The sequence below is a fragment of the Petromyzon marinus genome, unplaced genomic scaffold, assembly GCF_048934315.1.
Source record: "Petromyzon marinus isolate PM22_M1 ecotype Great Lakes invasive population unplaced genomic scaffold, UKy_Petmar_22M1.pri1.0 PM_Scaffold_167, whole genome shotgun sequence".
Taxonomy (NCBI): Eukaryota; Metazoa; Chordata; class Hyperoartia; order Petromyzontiformes; family Petromyzontidae; genus Petromyzon; species Petromyzon marinus.
In genome coordinates, this window is record NW_027423132.1 from 110,232 (window position 1) to 134,114 (window position 23,883).

General features: G+C 58.1%; 1 protein-coding gene across 10 annotated transcripts in view; it reads right to left on the minus strand.

Moving 5' to 3' along the window:
- LOC116938372 (uncharacterized) overlaps positions 1-23,883 on the minus strand; it is a 106,848-nt gene that overhangs the window by 60,049 nt on the left and 22,916 nt on the right. For all 10 annotated transcript variants that reach the window (XM_076063623.1, XM_076063627.1, XM_076063625.1 and 7 more), the window contains exons 11-16: positions 23,415-23,700; positions 19,465-19,617; positions 15,928-15,994; positions 13,071-13,270; positions 10,402-10,730; positions 5,698-5,956 (exon numbers count right to left, since the gene is read on the minus strand). In XM_076063623.1, the coding sequence (XP_075919738.1) occupies positions 5,698-5,956; positions 10,402-10,730; positions 13,071-13,270; positions 15,928-15,994; positions 19,465-19,617; positions 23,415-23,700 (1,294 nt within the window). The remainder of the gene's footprint in view (positions 1-5,697; positions 5,957-10,401; positions 10,731-13,070; positions 13,271-15,927; positions 15,995-19,464; positions 19,618-23,414; positions 23,701-23,883) is intronic.

Sequence of the window (23,883 nt, forward strand, 5' to 3'; positions counted from 1 at the left end):
GACCCATAGACTCACCACACAGAGACCAACAGACTCACCACACAGAGACCCACAGACTCACCACACAGAGACCCACAGACTCACCACACAGAGACCCACAGACTCACCGCACAGAGACCCACAGGCTCACCACACAGAGACCCACAGTCTCACCACACAGAGACCCACAGACTCACCACACAGAGACCCACAGACTCACCACACAGAGACCCACAGACTCACCACACAGAGACCCACAGACTCACCGCACAGAGACCCACAGACTCACACCGCACAGAGACCCACAGTCACACCGCACAGAGACCCACAGACTCACCGCACAGAGACCCACAGACTCACCGCACAGAGCCCCACAGACTCACCACAAAGAGACCCACAGACTCACCACAAAGAGACCCACAGACTCACCACACAAGAGACCCACAGACTCACCACACAGAGACCCACAGACTCACCACACAGAGACCCACAGACTCACCGCACAGAGACCCACAGACTCACCACACAGAGACCCACAGACTCACCACCACACAGAGACCCACAGACTCACCACCACACAGAGACCCATAAACTCATCACAAAGAGATCCACAGACTCATTACACAAAGACCCATAGACTCACCACACAGAGACCCACAGACTCACCACACACAGACCCACAGACTCACCACACAGAGACCCACAGACTCACCACACAGAGACCCATAGACTCACCACAAAGAGACCCACAGACTCACCACACAGAGACCCACAGACTCACCACACAGAGACCCACAGACTCACCACACAGAGACCCACAGACTCACCGCACAGAGACCCACAGACTCACCGCACAGAGACCCACAGACTCACCGCACAGAGACCCACAACCTCACCACACAGAGACCCACAGACTCACCACACAGAGACCCACAGACTCACCACAGAGACCCACAGACTCACCACACAGAGACCCATAGATTCACCACAAAGAGACCCACAGACTCACCACACAGAGACCCACAGACTCACCACACAGAGACCCACAGACTCACACCACACAGAGACCCACAGACTCACCACACAGAGACCCACAGACTCACCACACAGAGATCCACAGACTCACCACACAGAGACCCATAGACTCACCACACAGAGACCCACAGACTCACCACACAGAGACCCATAGACTCACCACAAAGAGACCCAGACTCATTACACAGAGACCCACAGAGACCCACAGACTCACCACACAGAGACCCATAGACTCACCACAAAGAGACCCACAGACTCACCGCACAGAGACCCACAGACTCACCGCACAGAGACCCACAGACTCACCGCACAGAGACCCACAGACTCACCACACAGAGACCCACAGACTCACCACACAGAGACCCACAGACTCACCACACAGAGACCCACAGACTCACCACACAGAGACCCACAGACTCACCACACAGAGACCCACAGACTCACCACACAGAGAGTCCCACAGACTTATCACACAGAGACCCACAGACTCACCACACAGAGACCCACAGACTCACCACACAGAGAACCACAGACTCACCACACAAAGACCCACAGACTCACCACACAGAGACCCACAGACTCATCACACAGAGACCCACAGACTCACCACACAGAGACCCACAGACTCACCGCACAGAGACCCACAGACTCACCACACAGAGACCCACAGACTCACCACACAGATACCCACAGACTCACCACACAGAGACCCACAGACTCACCACACAGAGACCCACAGACTCACCACACAGAGACCCACAGACTCACCACACAGAGACCCATAGACTCACCACACAGAGACCCACAGACTCACACAGAGACCCACAGACTCACAGAGAGACCCACAGACTCACAGAGAGACCCACAGACTCACCACCACACAGAGACCCACAGACTCACCACCACACAGAGACCCACAGACTCACCACCGCACAGAGACCCACAGACTCACCACACAGAGACCCACAGACTCACCACACAGAGACCCACAGACTCACCACACAGAGACCCACAGACTCACCACACAGAGACCCACAGACTCACCACAAAGAGACCCACAGACTCACCACACAGAGACCCACAGACTCACCACACAGAGACCCACACACTCACCACAAAGAGACCCACAGACTCACACAGAGACCCACAGACTCACAGAGAGACCCACAGACTCACAGAGACCCACAGACTCACACAGAGACCCACAGACTCACCGCACAGAGACCCACAGACTCACCACACAGAGACCCACAGACTCACCACACAGAGACCCATAGACTCACCACACAGAGACCCACAGAGACCCACAGACTCACCACACAGAGACCCACAGACTCACAGAGAGACCCACAGACTCACACAGAGACCCACAGACTCACACAGAGACCCACAGACTCACCACATAGAGACCCATAGACTCACCAAACAGAGACCCACAGAGACCCACAGACTCACCACCACACAGAGACCCACAGACTCACCACCACACAGAGACCCACAGACTCACCACCACACAGAGACCCACAGACTCACCACACAGAGACCCACAGACTCACCACCACACAGAGACCCACAGACTCACCACCACACAGAGACCCACAGACTCACCACCACACAGAGACCCACAGACTCACCACCACACAGAGACCCACAGACTCACCACCACACAGAGACCCACAGACTCACCACACAGAGACCCACAGACTCACCGCACAGAGACCCACAGACTCACCACCGCACAGAGACCCACAGACTCACCACACAGAGACCCACAGACTCACCGCACAGAGACCCACAGACTCACCACACAGAGACCCACGGACTCACCACACAGAGACCCATAGAATCATCACACACAGAGACTCATCACACACAGAGACTCATAGACTAATCACTCATAGAGACCCACAGACTCACCACCACACAGAGACCCACAGACTCACCACACAGAGACCCACAGACTCACCACCACACAGAGACCCACAGACTCACCACACAGAGACCCACAGACTCACCACACAGAGACCCACAGACTCACCACACAGAGACCCACAGACTCACCACACAGAGACCCACAGACTCACCACACAGAGACCCACAGACTCACCACACAGAGACCCACAGACTCACCACACAGAGACCCACAGACTCACCACACAGAGACCCACAGACTCACCACACAGAGACCCATAGACTCACCACACAGAGACCCACAGACTCACCACACAGAGACCCACAGACTCACCACCGCACAGAGACCCACAGACTCACCACACAGAGACCCACAGACTCACCACACAGAGACCCACAGAGCCACAAAGAGACCCACAGACTCACCACACAGAGACCCACAGACTCACCACACAGAGACCCACAGACTCACCACCACACAGAGACCCACAGACTCACCACACAGAGACCCACAGACTCACGACACAGAGACCCACAGACTCACCACACAGAGACCCACAGACTCACCACACAGAGACCCACAGACTCACCACACAGAGACCCACAGACTCACCACACAGAGACCCACAGACTCACCACACAGAGACCCACAGACTCACCACACAGAGACCCACAGACTCACCACACAGAGACCCACAGACTCACCACACAGAGACCCATAGACTCACCACACAGAGACCCACAGACTCACCACACAGAGACCCACAGACTCACCACCGCACAGAGACCCACAGACTCACCACACAGAGACCCACAGACTCACCACACAGAGACCCACAGAGCCACAAAGAGACCCACAGACTCACCACACAGAGACCCACAGACTCACCACACAGAGACCCACGGACTCACCACACAGAGACCCATAGAATCATCACACACAGAGACTCATCACACACAGAGACTCATAGACTAATCACTCATAGAGACCCACAGACTCACCACCACACAGAGACCCACAGACTCACCACACAGAGACCCACAGACTCACCACCACACAGAGACCCACAGACTCACCACCACACAGAGACCCACAGACTCATCACACACAGAGACCCATAGACTCATCACACACAGAGACCCACAGACTCATCACACACAGAGACCCACAGACTCACCACACAGAGACCCACAGACTCACCACACAGAGACCCACAGACTCACCACACAGAGACCCACAGACTCACCACACAGAGACCCACAGACTCACCACACAGAGACCCACAGACTCACCACACAGAGACCCACAGACTCACCACACAGAGACCCACAGACTCACCACCACACAGAGACCCACAGACTCACCACACAGAGACCCACAGACTCACCACCACACAGAGACCCACAGACTCACCACCACACAGAGACCCACAGACTCATCACACACAGAGACCCATAGACTCATCACACACAGAGACCCACAGACTCATCACACACAGAGACCCACAGACTCACCACACAGAGACCCACAGACTCACCACACAGAGACCCACAGACTCACCACACAGAGACCCACAGACTCACCACACAGAGACCCACAGACTCACCACACAGAGACCCACAGACTCACCACACAGAGACCCACAGACTCACCACACAGAGACCCACAGACTCACCACACAGAGACCCACAGACTCACCACCACACAGAGACCCACAGACTCACCACACAGAGACCCACAGACTCACCACACAGAGACCCACAGACTCACCACACAGAGACCCACAGACTCACCACCACACAGAGACCCATAGACTCACCACACAGAGACCCACAGACTCACCACCACACAGAGACCCACAGACTCACCACCACACAGAGACCCATAGACTCACCACACAGAGACCCACAGACTCACCACCACACAGAGACCCACAGACTCACCACCACACAGAGACCCACAGACTCACCACACAGAGACCCACAGACTCACCACACAGAGACCCACAGACTCACCACCACACAGAGACCCACAGACTCACCACACAGAGACCCACAGACTCACCACACAGAGACCCACAGACTCACCACACAGAGACCCACAGACTCACCACACAGAGACCCACAGACTCACCACCACACAGAGACCCATAGACTCACCACACAGAGACCCACAGACTCACCACCACACAGAGACCCACAGACTCACCACCACACAGAGACCCATAGACTCACCACACAGAGACCCACAGACTCACCACCACACAGAGACCCACAGACTCACCACCACACAGAGACCCACAGACTCACCACACAGAGACCCACAGACTCACCACACAGAGACCCACAGACTCACCACCACACAGAGACCCACAGACTCACCACACAGAGACCCACAGACTCACCACACAGAGACCCACAGACTCACCACACAGAGACCCACAGACTCACCACCGCACAGAGACCCACAGACTCACCACACAGAGACCCACAGACTCACCACCACACAGAGACCCACAGACTCACCACCACACAGAGACCCACAGACTCACCACCGCACAGAGACCCACAGACTCACCACACAGAGACCCACAGACTCACCACACAGAGACCCACAGACTCACCACCACACAGAGACCCATAGACTCACCACCACACAGAGACCCACAGACTCACCGCACAGAGACCCACAGACTCACCACACAGAGACCCACAGACTCACCACCACACAGAGACCCACAGACTCACCATGCCCCCCACCCTCCCGCTCACCTCTAAACCCATCGAAGGCGATGACTGTGGTGGCGGCAGCATGGCCGCCGCAGCTCCCACAATGCCCGGCGGCTGCGAGGGCAGGGCCGCGCTAGGCGAGAGCAGGCAGCACGGCGACGAGGAGGATGAAGTGGCCATGGCTGACGAGGCGGCGGCGGAGGAGGTGGCGGAGGAGGTGGCGGAGGAGGTGGAGTGTGAGGGGTTCAAGTCCTGAGCCGGCTTTCCCAGAGAAGTGAGGTTACTGCTGCTGTGGGCGTCTCTGTATTAGAGAGGGGGGGGGGGGGGAGGGGTGGGGTGAGTGGAGGGAGAGGGGAGGGAGGGGGGGGTGAGTGGAGGGAGAGGGGGGGGGGGAGATGATGGCGGAGAGAGATGGGGGAGAGAGATGGGGGAAAGTGAGAGAGATGGGGGAGAGAGATGGGGGAGAGATGAGAGAGATGAGGAAGAGAGGGGGAGATGATGGGGGAGATGGGGCGAGAGATGGGGAGAGATGAGAGAGATGGGGGAGAGATGAGAGAGATGGGGGAGAGATGAGAGAGATGAGGAAGAGAGGGGGAGATGATGGGGGAGATATGGGGGAGATGATGGGGGAGATGGGCGAGAGATGGGGGAGAGAGATGGGGGAGAGATGAGAGAGATGGGGGAGAGATGAGAGAGATGAGGAAGAGAGGGGGAGATGATGGGGGAGATATGGGGGAGATGATGGGGGAGATGGGCGAGAGATGGGGGAGAGAGATGGGGGAGAGATGAGAGAGATGGGGGAGAGATGAGAGAGATGAGGAAGAGAGGGGGAGATGATGGGGGAGATATGGGGGAGATGATGGGGGAGATGGGCGAGAGATGGGGGAGAGAGATGGGGGAGAGATGAGAGAGATGGGGGAGAGATGAGAGAGATGAGGAAGAGAGGGGGAGATGATGGGGGAGATGGGCGAGAGATGGGGGAGAGAGATGGGGGAGAGATGAGAGAGATGGGGGAGAGATGAGAGAGATGACGAAGAGAGGGGGAGATGATGGGGGAGATATGGGGGAGATGATGGGGGAGATGGGGCGAGAGAGGGAGAGAGATGGGGGGAGATGGAGACAGAGGGAGGGAAACACGGGGAGAGGCGGACACGGGGAGAGAGAGAGACACGGGGAGAGAGAGACACGGAAAGAGAGAGACACGGGGAGATGGAGACAGAGGGAGAGAAACACGGGGAGAGGCGGACACGGGGAGAGAGAGACACGGGGAGAGAGAGACACGGGGAGAGAGAGACACGGGGAGAGAGAGACACGGGGAGAGAGAGACACGGGGAGAGAGAGAGGCACGGGGAGAGAGAGAGACACGGGGAGAGACAGACACGGGGAGAGAGACACGGGGAGATGGAGACACGGGGAGATGGAGACACGGGGAGATGGAGACACGGGGAGATGGAGACACGGGGAGATGGAGACACGGGGAGAGAGAGACATGGGGAGAGACACGGAAAGAGAGAGACACGGGGAGAGAGAGACACGGGATAGAGAGACACGGAAAGAGAGAAACACGGGGAGAGAGAGACACGGGGAGAAAGATACGCGGGGAGAGAGACACGAGGAGATGGAGATAAGGGGAGATGGAGACACGGGGAGAGGCGGACACGGGGAGAGAGAGACACGGAAAGAGAGAGACACGGGGAGATGGAGACACGGGGAGAAAGAGACGCGAAAAGAGACACGGGGAGAGAGACACGGGGAGAGAGAGAGACACGGGGAGAGAGAGAGACATGGGGAGAGAGACACGGGGAGAGAGACACGGGGAGAGACACGGGGAGAGGCGGACCGGGGGAGAGGCGGACACGGGGAGAGGCGGACACGGGGAGAGAGAGACACGGGGAGAGAGAGACACGGGGAGAGAGAGACACGGGGAGATGGAGACACGGGGAGAGAGAGAAACGGGGAGATGGAGACACGGGGAGAGAAAGACACGGGGAGAGAGAGACACGGGGAGAGAGAGACACGGGGAGAGAGAGACACGGGGAGAGAGAGACACGGGGAGAGAGAGACACGAGGAGATGGAGATAAGGGGAGATGGAGACACGGGGAGAGGCGGACAGGGGGAGAGAGAGACACGGAAAGAGAGACACGGAAAGAGAGACACGGGGAAAGAGAGACACGGAAAGAGAGACACGGGGAGAGAGAGACACGGGGAGAGAGAGAGACACGGGGAGAGAGAGAGACACGGGGAGAGAGAGACACGGGGAGATGGAAGGTGATGATGCTAATGACGATGATGCTGATGATGATGCTAACGATGAAGCTGATGATGCTAATGATGATGCTGATGATCCTAATGACGATGCTACCGATGACGTTGCTGCCGATGACACTGCTGATGACACTGCTCATGACACTGCTGATGACACTGCTGATGACACTGCTGACGACACTGCCGATGACGACACTGCTCATGACACTGCTGACGACACTGCTCATGACACTGCTGACGACACTGCTGACGACACTGCTCATGACACTGCTCATGACACTGCTGACGACACTGCTCATGACACTGCTCATGACACTGCTGACGACACTGCTGATGACACTGCTGATGACACTGCTGACGACACTGCTGACGACACTGCTCATGACACTGCTGACGACACTGCTGACGACACTGCTCATGACACTGCTCATGACACTGCTCATGACACTGCTGACGACACTGCTCATGACACTGCTGACGACACTGCTGACGACACTGCTCATGACACTGCTGACGACACTGCTGACGACACTGCTCATGACACTGCTCATGACACTGCTGACGACACTGCTCATGACACTGCTCATGACACTGCTGACGACACTGCTGACGACACTGCTGATGACACTGCTGATGACACTGCTCATGACACTGCTGATGACACTGCTGACGACACTGCTCATGACACTGCTGACGACACTGCTGACGACACTGCTGACGACACTGCTCATGACACTGCTGACGACACTGCTGACGACACTGCTCATGACACTGCTGACGACACTGCTGACGACACTGCTCATGACACTGCTGATGACACTGCTGACGACACTGCTGATGACACTGCTGATGACACTGCTGATGACACTGCTGATGACACTGCTGACGACACTGCTGACGACACTGCTGATGACACTGCTGACGACACTGCCGATGACACTGCTCATGACACTGCTGACGACACTGCTGATGACACTGCTGACGACACTGCCGATGACACTGCTCATGACACTGCTCATGACACTGCTGACGACACTGCTGACGACACTGCTCATGACACTGCTCATGACACTGCCGATGACACTGCTCATGACACTGCTCATGACACTGCTGACGACACTGCTGATGACACTGCCGACGACACTGCTCATGACACTGCTCATGACACTGCTCATGACACTGCTGACGACACTGCCGACGACACTGCTCATGACACTGCTCATGACACTGCTCATGACACTGCTCATGACACTGCTGACGACACTGCTGATGACACTGCCGACGACACTGCTCATGACACTGCTGATGACACTGCTCATGACACTGCTGACGACACTGCTGACGACACTGCTCATGACACTGCTCATGACACTGCTCATGACACTGCTCATGACACTGCTCATGACACTGCTGATGACACTGCTGACGACACTGCTGACGACACTGCTCATGACACTGCTGATGACACTGCTGATGACACTGCTGATGACACTGCTCATGACACTGCTGATGACACTGCTGACGACACTGCCGATGACACTGCTCATGACACTGCTGATGACACTGCTGATGACACTGCTGACGACACTGCCGATGACACTGCTCATGACACTGCTCATGACACTGCTGACGACACTGCTGATGACACTGCTGACGACACTGCTCATGACACTGCTCATGACACTGCCGATGACACTGCTCATGACACTGCTCATGACACTGCTGACGACACTGCTGATGACACTGCTGACGACACTGCTCATGACACTGCTCATGACACTGCTCATGACACTGCTGATGACACTGCTGATGACACTGCTGATGACACTGCTCATGACACTGCTGATGACACTGCTGACGACACTGCCGATGACACTGCTCATGACACTGCTGATGACACTGCTGATGACACTGCTGACGACACTGCCGATGACACTGCTCATGACACTGCTCATGACACTGCTGATGACACTGCTGATGACACTGCTGACGACACTGCCGATGACACTGCTCATGACACTGCTGATGACACTGCTGATGACACTGCTGACGACACTGCCGATGACACTGCTGACGACACTGCTGATGACACTGCTGACGACACTGCTGACGACACTGCTGATGACACTGCTCATGACACTGCTGACGACACTGCTGATGACACTGCCGATGACACTGCTCATGACACTGCTGACGACACTGCTGATGACACTGCCGATGACACTGCCAATGACACTGCTGACGACACTGCTGATGACACTGCCGATGACACTGCCGATGACACTGCTCATGACACTGCTGATGACACTGCTGACGACACTGCCGATGACACTGCTCATGACACTGCTGATGACACTGCTGACGACACTGCTCATGACACTGCTGATGACACTGCTGACGACACTGCTGATGACACTGCTCATGACACTGCTGACGACACTGCTCATGACACTGCTCATGACGCCGCCGCCGCTCCGTACCCGTGCACCCCTCCCCCGTACGCCACCCCGCCGGGCCCCTCCCCCGCCCTGTGCCCCGTCTCCACGGCGACGCCGCAGCCGCCCCCTCCGGCCATCGTCGCGGCAACCGGAGGCTGCTGGGGAGCTGCCCCGGAGACGGTCGCCGTGGCGACGGTCGCCGCCGACGACGACGACGCAGCAGCAGCAGCAGCAGCAGCTGCTGACGAGACCGCCGAGGGCGAAGAGGCGAGCGGCGAGGGCTCCGACCCAAACTCCAGGGCACCGAACTGGAGGCTGAGCAGGGAGGAGGCGTCCACGGCACCGGGCATCTCCACTGCCAGAGACGGGATCTAGAGAGGGGTGGGTGGGTGGGTGGTGGGTGGGTGGTGGGGGGGTGGTGGTGGTGGTGGGGGGGGGGTGAGGTGGGGGGAGGTGACGCTCGCCACGTATGGAGAGACTCACCAACACACTCACCCACTCACCCACCCACTCACCCCCTCACCCACCCACTCACCCCCTCACCCACCCCCTCACCCACCCACTCACCCCCTCACCCACCCACTCACCCCCTCACCCACCCACTCACCCACCCACTCACTCACCGAACCACTCACCCACCCACTCACCCCCTCACTCACCCACCCACCCCCTCACGCACCCACCCACCCACCGACTCACTCACCCACCCACTCACTCACCCACCCACCCACCCACTCACCCACCCACCCACTCACTCACCCCCTCACCCACCCACTCACCCCCTCACCCACCCACTCACCCCCTCACCCACCCACTCACCCCCTCACCCACCCACTCACCCCCTCACCCACCCACTCACCCCCTCACCCACCCACTCACCCCCTCACCCACCCACTCACCCCCTCACCCACCCACTCACCCACTCACCCACCCACTCACCCCCTCACCCACCCACCCACCCACTCACCCACCCACTCACTCACTCACTCACCCACCCACTCACTCACTCACCCACCCACCCACCCACTCACCCACCCACCCACTCACTCACCCACCCACCCACTCACTCACCCACCCACCCACCCACCGAACCACTCACCCACCCACCCACTCACAAAACCACCCACCCACTCACTCACCCACCCACTCACTCACTCACCCACTCACCCACTCACCCACCCACTCACCCACTCACTCACCCACCCACTCACCCCCTCACCCACCCACTCACCCCCTCACCCACCCACTCACCCCCTCACCCACCCCCTCACCCACCCACTCACCCCCTCACCCACCCACTCACCCCCTCACCCACCCACTCACCCACCCACTCACCCCCTCACCCACCCACTCACCCCCTCACCCACCCACTCACCCCCTCACCCACCCACTCACCCACCCACTCACCCCCTCACCCACCCACCCACCCCCTCACCCACCCACTCACCCCCTCACCCACCCACTCACCCACTCACCCACCCACTCACCCCCCCACCCACTCACCCACCCACTCACCCACCCACCCACCCCCTCACCCACCCACTCACCCCCTCACCCACCCACTCACTCCCTCACCCACCCACCCACTCACCCACCCACTCACCCCCTCACCCACCCACTCACCCACCCACTCACCCCCTCACCCACCCACTCACCCCCTCACCCACCCACTCACCCCCTCACCCACCCACTCACCCACTCACCCACCCACTCACCCACCCACTCACCCCCCCACCCACTCACCCACCCACTCACCCACCCACCCACCCCCTCACCCACCCACCCACCCCCTCACCCACCCACTCACCCCCTCACCCACCCACTCACCCCCTCACCCACCCACTCACCCCCTCACCCACCCACTCACCCCCTCACCCACCCACTCACCCCCTCACCCACCCACTCACCCCCTCACCCACCCACCCCCTCACCCACCCACCCACTCACCCACCCACCCACTCACCCACCCACCCACTCACCCACCCACCCACCACAGCCGCTCACCCACCCACTCACCCACTCACCCACCCACTCACCCACTCACTCACTCACCCACCCCCCCCACCCACCCACCCACTCACCCACCCCCTCACCCCCTCACCCACCCACTCACCCCCTCACCCACCCACTCACCCACTCACCCACCCACTCACCCCCCCACCCACTCACCCCCCCACCCACTCACCCCCCCACCCACTCACCCACCCACTCACCCACCCACCCACCCCCTCACCCACCCACTCACCCCCTCACCCACCCACTCACTCCCTCACCCACCCACCCACCCACTCACCCACCCACTCACCCACCCACTCACCCACCCACTCACCCACCCACCCACTCACCCACTCACCCACTCACCCACCCACTCACCCCCTCACCCACCCACTCACCCCCTCACCCACTCACCCACCCACTCACCCACCCACTCACCCCCTCACCCACCCACCCACCACCGCCGCTCACCCACCCACCCCCTCACCCACCCACCCACTCACCCACCCACCCACCCACTCACCCACCCACTCACCCCCTCACCCACCCACTCACCCCCTCACCCACCCACTCACCCCCCCACTCACCCCCTCACCCCCTCACCCACCCACTCACCCCCTCACCCACCCACCCACCCCCTCACCCACCCCCTCACCCACCCACCCCCTCACCCACCCACCCACTCACCCACCCACCCACCCACCACTGCCGCTCACCTTACTCTGCACCGGCATCCTCCTCCTCTGTGTCTTCATGCGCACCCCGGCTCCACCACCACCAACTCCACCACCGCCAACCCCGCCACCGCCGCCACCGGCCATCCCACCCATCCCGCCCATCATCAGGTGAGACTCCAACTCCTTGCAGCTGGTGCCGGACGCCGGCACCATGCCGCTCGCGGTGACGGCACCAGCAGCTGCCGGGGGGGAAAAAGCCAGAGGCAAAGGTCCCCCGGGTAGCCTCTAGCAGGGCTGTAGGGGCAAGTGCTGCTAGTGGCGAGTAGCACCACCTATGATGTACACACAGACAAAGCTCCCCCAGGTAGCTTCTAGCAGGACTGTAGGGGCAAGTGCTGTGTCTCATACATACAGGCAAAGGTCCCCCAGGTAGCTTCTAGCAGGGCTGTAGGGGCAAGTGCAGTGTCTCACACATACAGGCAAAGGTCCCCCGGGTAGCCTCTAGCAGGACTGTAGGGGCAAGTGCTGCTAGTGGCGAGTAGCACCACCTATGATGTACACACAGACAAAGCTCCCCCAGGTAGCCTCTAGCAGGGCTGTAGGGGCAAGTGCTGTTAGCGAGCACCACCTATGATGTACACACAGACAAAGCTCCCCCAGGTAGCCTCTAGCAGGGCTGTAGGGGCAAGTGCTGTTAGCGAGCACCACCTATGATGTACACACAGGCAAAGCTCCCCCAGGTAGCCTATGATGTACACACAAAGCTCCCCCAGGTAGCTTCTAGCAGGGCTGTAGGGGCAAGTGCTGTTAGCGAGCACCACCTATGATGTACACACAGACAAAGCTCCCCCAGGTAGTCTCTAGCAGGGCTGCAGGGGCAAGTGCTGTTAGCGAGCATCACCTATGATGTACACACAGACAAAACTCCCCCAGGTAGCTTCTAGCAGGGCTGTCGGGGCAAGTGCTGCTAGTGGCGAGTATCACCACCTATGATGTACACACAGGCAAAGCACCCCCCAGGTAGCCTCTAGCAGGGCTGTAGGGGAAATTGCTGCTAGTACCACCACCTATGATGTACACACAGACAAAGCTCCCCCAGGTAGCCTCTAGCAGGGCTGTAGGGGCAAGTGCTGTTAGCGAGCACCACCTATGATGTACACACAGACAAAGCTCCCCCAGGTAGCCTCTAGCAGGGCTGTAGGGGCAAGTGATGTTAGCGAGCACCACCTATGATGTACACACAGGCAAAGCTCCCCCAGGTAGCCTATGATGTACACACAAAGCTCCCCCAGGTAGCTTCTAGCAGGGCTGTAGGGGCAAGTGCTGTTAGCGAGCACCACCTATGATGTACACACAGACAAAGCTCCCCCAGGTAGCCTCTAGCAGGGCTGCAGGGGCAAGTGCTGTTAGCGAGCATCACCTATGATGTACACACAGACAAAACTCCCCCAGGTAGCCTCTAGCAGGGCTGCAGGGGCAAGTGCTGTTAGCGAGCACCTATGAAGGCAGGCACGGCACACGAGGGGGTGGGTGGCCAGCACCACGCCCGGCCGCCTTTGTCTCCCCAGTGCAAGCGATGTTTACTCCACCACCGCTACACCAGGTACTCATTTGAGGCTGAGTCGACCTAGGGGAGGCCCAGGACCGGTTCAGATAATAATCGTCGCCGGTGTTGGCCGTGAAGGGGAATCCAACCCGTATTGCCGGGTTCGTAGCGCTAACCACTACACCACCGCTCACCACACACAAAGACAAAGATCCCCCGTATAGCCTCAACAAATTCGAGCAGGGAGTGTTGTTAAGCGAACACCTGTGAAGGCACACACGCAGACACACGCAGAATGACATGCGCACACACACCAACACACTGACACACGCAAAACGACACACAGACACATGCACACACACTCACCAGATGACACACACAGACTGACAAAGACACAGAGACACACTCACAAACGACACACACAGACTGACACAGACACAGAGACACACTCACACACTCACAAAACGACACACACAGACTGACACAGACACAGAGACACACACACACTCTCACCAAATGACACACACAGAATGACACAGACACAGAGACACACACTCACAAATGACACACAGACTGACACAGACACACACACACACACTCACAAACGACACACACAGACTGACACAGACACACAGACACACACTCACCACACGACACACACAGACTGACACAGACACAGAGACACTCACACACTCACCAAATGACACACACAGACTGACACAGAGACACACACTCACACACTCACAAACGACACACACAGACTGACACAGACACACACGCACACACTCACCACACAACACACACAGACTGACACAGACACAGAGACACTCACACACTCACCAAACGACGCACACAGACTGACACAGACACAGACTCACACACTCACCAAATGACACACACAGACTGACACAGACACAGACACACACACTCACAAACGACACACACAGACTGACACAGACACACAGACACACACTCACAAACGACACACACAGACCGACACAGACACAGAGACAGACTCACACACTCACCAAACGACACACACAGACTGACACAGAGACACACTCACACACTCACAAACGACACACACAGACTGACACAGAGACACACTCACACACTCACAAACGACACACACAGACTGACACACACACACGCACACACTCACAAACGACACACACAGACTGACACAGACACACACTCACAAACGACACACACAGACTGACACAGACACACAGACACACTCACACACTCACCAAACGACACACACAGACTGACACAGACACACACACTCAAACTGACACAGACACACACACACTCAAACTGACACACACACAGACACACTCACACACTCACCAAACGAAGTGACTGCTGAGGAAGAGACGGGAGCCAAACCAATGGATCCAGCCCAGGGGGTAGAACTCTGTTGAAGACATCACCACCATCATTACCATCACCAACATCACCAACATCACCACCACCATTACCATCATTATCACCACCACCACCATTATCATCATTATCACCACCATCACCATTCATCACCAACATCACCAACATCACCAACATCCCCAACATCCCCAACATCACCACCATCATTACCATCACCACCATCATTACAATCACCACCACCACTATCATCATTATCATCACCATCATTACCATCACCACCACCACCACCATTATCATCATTATCACCACCATCACCACCAACATCACCAACATCACCACTACCATCACCAACATCACCACTAACATCACCATCATTACCATCACCACCATTATCATCATTATCACCACCATCATAACCACCATCACCAACATCACCACTAACATCACCATCATAATTATCACCATTATCATCATTATCACCACCATCACCATTCATCACCAACATCACCAACATCCCCAACATCACCACCACCATTACCATCACCACCATCATTACAATCACCACCACCACTATCATCATTATCATCACCATCATTACCATCACCACCACCACCACCACCATTATCATCATTATCACCACCATCACCACCAACATCACCAACATCACCACTAACATCACCATCATCATTATCACCATTATCATCATTATCACCACCATCACCATCACCAACATCACCAACATCCCCAACATCATTACCATCACCACCATCATTACAATCACCACCACCACTATCATCATTATCATCACCATCATTACCATCACCACCATTATCATTATCACCACCATCACCACCAACATCACCAACATCACCACTAACATCACCATCATAATTATCACCATTATCATCATTATCACCACCATCACCATTCATCACCAACATCACCAGCATCCCCAACATCACCACCATCATTACCATCACCACCATCATTACAATCACCACCACCAACATCACCAACATCACCACCATCATTACCATCACCACCACCACCTTTATCATCATTATCACCACCATCACCACCAACATCACCAACATCACCACTAACATCACCATCATCATTATCACCATTATCATCATTCTCACCACCATCATTACCATCACCACCACCACCACCACCACCATTATTATCACCACCATCACCACCATCATTACCATCACCATTCACAACCACCATCACCACCATCACCAACATCACCATCATAACCACCATCACCACCATCACCAACATCACCACCATCACCACTAACATCACCACTAACATCACCATCATTACCACCATCACCACCACCACCACCATCACCACCAACATCACCAACATCACCACTAACATCACCATCATCATTATCACCATTATCACCACCATCACCACCATCATTACCATCACCATTCACAACCACCATCACCACCATCACCAACATCACCATCATAACCACCATCACCACCATCACCAACATCACCAACATCACCACCATCACCACCATCACCACTAACATCACCATCATTACCACCATCACCACCACCACCACCATTACCATCATTATCACCACCATCACCATTCATCACCAACATCACCAACATCACCACCATCATTACCATTACAACCACCATTACCATCATTATCACCACCATCACCATTCATCACCAACATCACCAACATCATTACCACCACCATTATCATCATTATCACCACCATCACCACCAACATCACCACCATCACCACCAACATCACAAACATCACCAACATCACCACCATCACCACTAACATCACCATCATCACCACCATCATCATTATCACCACAATCACCAACATCAGCACCATCATCACCATCACCACCAAAATCACCATAAATACAAATAGCATCATTCAGCTGCTGCTCCTGCTCCCACTAATGCTACTAGGATTGTGGCCCCTCGCTCGCCACGCCCCTCGCTCGCCACGCCCCTCGCTCGCCACGCCCCTCGCTCGCCACGCCCCTCGCTCGCCACGCCCCTCACTCGACACGCCCCTCGCTCGACACGCCCCTCACTCGACACGCCCCTCGCTCGACACGCCCCTCACTCGACACGCCCCTCACTCGACACACCCCTCACTCGCCACGCCCCTCACTCGACACGCCCCTCACTCGACACGCCCCTCGCTCGACACGCCCCTCACTCGACACGCCCCTCACTCGACACGCCCCTCACTCGACACACCCCTCACTCGCCACGCCCCTCACTCGACACGCCCCTCACTCGACACGCCCCTCGCTCGCCACGCCCCTCACTCGCCACGCCCCTCACTCGCCACGCCCCTCACTCGACACGCCCCTCACTCGCCACGCCCCTCACTCGACACGCCCCTCGCTCGACACGCCCCTCGCTCGCCACGCCCCTCACTCGCCACGCCCCTCACTCGCCCTTCCCCTCGCTCGCCACGCCCCTCGCTCGCCACGCCCCTCACTCGACACGCCCCTCGCTCGACACGCCCCTCGCTCGACACGCCCCTCACTCGCCACGCCCCTCACTCGCCACGCCCCTCACTCGACACGCCCCTCACTCGACACGCCCCTCACTCGACACGCCCCTCGCTCGACACGCCCCTCGCTCGCCACGCCCCTCGCTCGCCACGCCCCTCGCTCGCCACGCCCCTCGCTCGCCACGCCCCTCACTCGCCACGCCCCTCACTCGCCACGCCCCTCACTCGCCACGCCCCTCACTCGCCACGCCCCTCACTCGCCACGCCCCTCACTCGCCACGCCCCTCGCTCGCCACGCCCCTCACTCGCCACGCCCCTCACTCGCCACGCCCCTCACTCGCCACGCCCCTCGCTCGCCACGCCCCTCGCTCGCCTTGCCGCTCACTCACCACGCCCCTCACCCGCCACGCCCCTCACCCGCCCTTCCCCTCACTCGCCACGCCCCCTCACTCGCCCTTCCCCTCACTCGCCCTTCCCCTCACTCGCCACGCCCCTCGCTCGCCACGCCCCTCGCTCGCCTTGCCGCTCACTCACCACGCCCCTCACCCGCCACGCCCCTCACCCGCCCTTCCCCTCACTCGCCACGCCCCCTCACTCGCCCTTCCCCTCACTCGCCCTTCCCCTCACTCGCCACGCCCCTCGCTCGCCACGCCCCTCGCTCGCCTTGCCGCTCACTCACCACGCCCCTCACCCGCCACGCCCCTCACCCGCCCTTCCCCTCACTCGCCACGCCCCCTCACTCGCCCTTCCCCTCACTCGCCACGCCCCTCACTCGCCCTTCCCCTCACTCGCCACGCCCCTCACTCGCCTTGCCGCTCACTCGCCACGCCCCTCACTCGCCACGCCCCTCACTCGACACGCCCCTCACTCACCCTTCCCCTCACTCGCCACGCCCCTCACTCGCCACGCCCCTCACTCGCCACGCCCCTCACTCACCCTTCCCCTCACTCGCCACGCCCCTCACTCGCCAGGCCCCTCACTCACCAGACTGCGGGTCCCATTGCCCTGCTGCTGCTGCTTGTGCTGCTGCTGCTGCGAGCTCTGGGCCATGAGCTGCTCCAGGAAGAGGGAGGCGCTTGTCGACTTGGCCTGGGACTCCAGCAGAGCCGCCGTCGTCGACACGGGCGAGGGGGCCACCTGGGTGAGTGGGGTGGGGGGGTGAGTGGGGGGGTGAGTGAGTGGGGTGAGTGGGTGGGTGGGTGGGTGAGTGGGTGGGTGGGTGAGTGGGTGGGTGGGTGAGTGTGGTAGTGAGGGTGAGTGAGTGGGTGAGGGGGTGGGTGGGTGATTAGGTGGGTAGATGAGTTAGTGAATGGGTAAGTGAGTGGAGGAGTGAGTGGGTGAGTGAGTGGGTGGGTGAGTGGGTGGGTGAGTGAGTGGGTGGGTGGGTGAGTGGGTGGGTGGGTGAGTGGGTGGGTGGGTGAGTGGGTGGGTGGGTGAGTGGGTGGGTGGGTAAGTGGGTGAGCGAGTGGGTCAGTGAGTGAGTGGGTGGGTGAGTAGGTGGGTGGGTGAGTAGGTGGGTGGGTGAGTGAGTGAGTGGGCGAGTGAGTGGGTGAGTGAGTGGGTGAGTGAGTGGTGAGTGTGACCATGGTGGTGAAGCCTTGTAAGCCGTGAGTGGTTGAGTGAGCGTGAGTGGTGAGCTCACACTCACCTCACACTCACGGCTCTTGATGTTGCACAGAGTGAGCGCGAGTGGTGAGCTCACACTCACTGAGTGGGTGGGTGGGTGAGTGGATGAGTGAGTGAGTGGATGAGTGAGTCGGTGATTAGGTGGGTGGATGAGTGGGTAAGTGAGTGGAGGAGTGAGTGGATGAGTGAGTGGGTGAGTGGGTGAGTGGGTGGGTGGATGAGTGAGTGAGTGAGTGGGTGGGTGAGTGAGTGGGTGAGTGGGTGAGTGAGTGGGTGGGTGAGTGAGTGAGTGAGTGGGTGAGTGAGTCGGTGATTAGGTGGGTGGATGAGTGGAGGAGTGAGTGGATGAGTGAGTGGGTGAGTGGGTGAGTGTGTGAGTGGGTGGGTGGATGAGTGAGTGAGTGGGTGGGTGAGTGAGTGGGTGGGTGAGTAAATGAGTGGGTGAGTGAGTGGGTGAGTGAGTGGGTGAGTGGGTGAGTGACTGAGTGAGTGGGTGAGTAAATGAGTGGGTGAGTGAGTGGGTGGGTGAGTGGGTGAGTGAGTGGATGAGTGGTGAGCAGCACTCACTGAGTGGGTGAGTGGGTGGGTGAGTGGGTGAGTGAGTGAGTGAGTGGGTGGGTGAGTGGGTGAGTGGGTGAGTGGGTGGGTGAGTGGGTGAGTGCGTGACTGGGTGAGTGAGTGAGTGGGTGAGTAAATGAGTGGGTGAGTGAGTGGTGAGTGAGTGGTGAGTATGACCATGGTGGTGGAGCCTTGTAAGCCGTGAGTGGTTGAGTGAGCGTGAGTGGTGAGCTCACACCCACCTCACACTCACCTCACACTCACGGCTCTTGATGTTGCACAGAGAATTTCCCCCCTGATGGTGACACTGGTGAGCCACACAGGGTCTACAAGTGTGCACCTCACCGGGTGAGCGAGCGTGGTGAGTGTGAATGGGTGAGAGACTGAGTGGTTGAAAGGGCGAGCGAGTGGTTAAGTGAGTGGTCGAGTGAGCGACTGGTCGAGTGAGTGGTCGAGTGAGCGAGTGAGTGGTCGAGTGAGTGGTCAAGTGAGTGAGTGGTCAAGTGAGTGAGCGAGTGGTCGATTGAGTAGGTGAACGAGCAATTGAGTGTGTGAGTAGTTGAGTATGTGAGTGAATGAATAGGTGAGCTTGAGTGAGTAGGTGAGTGGGTGTGTGAGTGAGTAGTTTAGTGTGTGAGTGATTAATGTGTGAGTGAGTAGGTGCGTGCGTGAGTAGGTGTGTGTGTGAGTAGATGAGTGTGAGTGAATGTGTGAGTGAGTAGTTGAGTGTGCGAGTGTGTAGGTGAGTGTGTGTGAGCGAGTAGGTCAGTGTGTGTGTGAGGTGAGTGTGAGTGAATGTATGTGCGAGTAGGCGAGTGTATGAGCGAGTAGGCATGTGTGTGTGAGTAGGTGAGTGTGTGAGTAAATTAGGTGAGCGAGTAGGTGGGTGAGTGAGCAGGTGAGTGTGTGTGAGTGAGTAGGTTAGCAGGTGAGTGAGTAGTTGAGTGTGTGAATAGTTGAGTGTGTGAGAGATTAGTGTGTGAGTGAGTAGGTGGGTGAGTAGGTGAGTGTGTGTGTGAGTGTGTGTGTGAGCGAGTAGGCGAGTGTATGTGTGAGTAGCTGAGTGTGTGAGTGAGTAGCTAAATGCATGAGTGAGTAGCTAAACGTGTGAGTGAGTGCGTGAGCGAGTAGGTGAATGTGTGAGCGAGTAGGTGAGTGTGTGAGTGTGTAGGTGAGTGTGTGAGTGTGTAGGTAGTGTGTGTGAGCGAGTAGGCGAGTGTATGTGTGAGTAGCTGAGTGTGTGAGTGTGTGAGTGAGTGAGTAGCTAAACTTGTGAGCGAGTAGCTTAACGTGTGAGTGAGTGCGTGAGCGAGTAGGTGAATGTGTAAGCGAGTAGTTTAGTGTGTGAGTGAATAGGTGAGTGTGTAGGTGAGTAGCTGAGTGTGTGAGTGAGCGAGTGAGGGAGTAGCTAAACGTGTGAGTGAGCGAGTAGGTGAAAGTGTGAGCGTGTAGGTGAGTGTGCGAGTGTGTAGGTGAGTGTGTGTGTGAGCGAGTAGGCGAGTGTATGTGTGAGTAGCTGAGTGTGTGAGTGAGTGTGTGAGTGAGTAGCTAAACGTGTGAGTGAGTAGCTAAACGTGTGAATGAGTGCGTGAGCGAGTAGGTGAATGTGTGAGCGAGTAGGTGAGTGTGTGAGCGAGTAGGCGAGTGTACGTGTGAGTAGGTGAGTGTGTGAGTAGGTGAGTGTGTGAGTGTGTGAGCAAGTGAGTAGCTAAACGCGTGAGTGAATGGGTGAGCGAGTAGGCGAGTGTGTGTGTGTAGGTGAGTGAGTGTGTGAGCGAGTAGGCGAGTGTATGTGTGAGTAGCTAAGTGTGTGAGCGTGTAGGTGAGTGTGCGAGCGTGTAGGTGAGTGTGTGAGTGTGTAGGCGAGTGTGTGAGTGTGTAGGTGAGTGTGTGTGTGTGAGTAGGCGAGTGTGTGAGTGTGTAGGTGAGTGAGTGTGTGAGTGAGTAGGCGAGTTTATGTGTGAGTAGCTGAGTGTGTGAGTGAGCGAGCGAGTAAGTAGCTAAATGCGTGAGTGAGTGAGTAGCTAAACGTGTGAGTGCGTGAGCGAGGAGGTGAGTGTGTGTGTGAGTGTGTAGGCGAGTGTGAGTGAGCGAGCGAGTAGGTGAGTGTACGTGTGAGTAGCTGAGTGTGTAGGTGAGTGAGTGAGCGAGTGTGTAGGTGAGTGTGTGTGTGAGTAGGCGAGCGTGTAGGTGAGTGAGTGTGTGAGCGAGTAGGCGAGTGTATGTGTGAGTAGCTGAGTGTGTGAGTGTGTAGGTGAGTGTGCGAGCGTGTAGGTGTGTGTGTGAGTAGGTGAGTGTGTGAGTGAGTGTGTGAGTGTGTAGGTGAGTGTGTGTGCGAGTGTGTGAGTGTGTAGGTGAGTGTGTGAGCGAGCAAGTAGGCGAGTGTATGTGTGAGTAGCTGAGTGTGTGAGTGAGTGAGTGAGCGAGTAGGCGAGTGTACGTGTGAGTAGCTGAGTGTGTGAGTGTGTGAGTGAGTGTGCGAGTGTGTAGGTGAGTGTGTGAGCGAGCGAGTAGGCGAGTGTATGTGTGAGTAGCTGAGTGTGTGAGTGAGTGAGTGAGCGAGTAGGCGAGTGTACGTGCGAGTAGCTGAGTGTGTGAGTGAGCGAGCGAGCGAGTAGCTAAACGTGCGAGCGAGTGCGTGAGCGAGTAGGCGAGCGTGTGAGTCGACCCACCACCACCCCCCCACCACCACCACCCCCCCCCACCACCCCCCCACCACCCACCACCACCACCACCCCCCCACCACGTACCCCCTTCCCGTAGCATGCCGGCGGGGGTCCGCCCCGCGCCCCCTCCGCCTGCAGCGAGTTGCTGAAGACGAGCGAGTGGGCCAGCGTGGGCGGGGCCGGGGCGCCGCTGGGCGGCAGGAACGGGGGGTGGAGTGGGGGGGCCGCCCCCCCCTCCACCGCCCCTTCGTGGGGGGGGAGGAGCCCCCCCCCCACGACGCCGGAGGGTCCCCGCGGTGCCCCCCCGGGGGGGGCCGTGACGAGCCCCGCCGACGGCGCCGGCTTCCTCAGGAGCGCGGCGATGTCAATGCTGGGGGCGGGGCGATAGGGGGGCGGGGCGATAGGGGGGCGGGGCGATAGGGGGTGGGGCGATAGGGGGTGGGGCGATAGGGGGGCAGGGCGATAGGGGGGTGGGGCGATAGGGGGCGGGGCGAAGGAGGACAACTTGGTACACTCAACTCACTCCTCCTATCACTCCTCCGGCCTCCCCGCC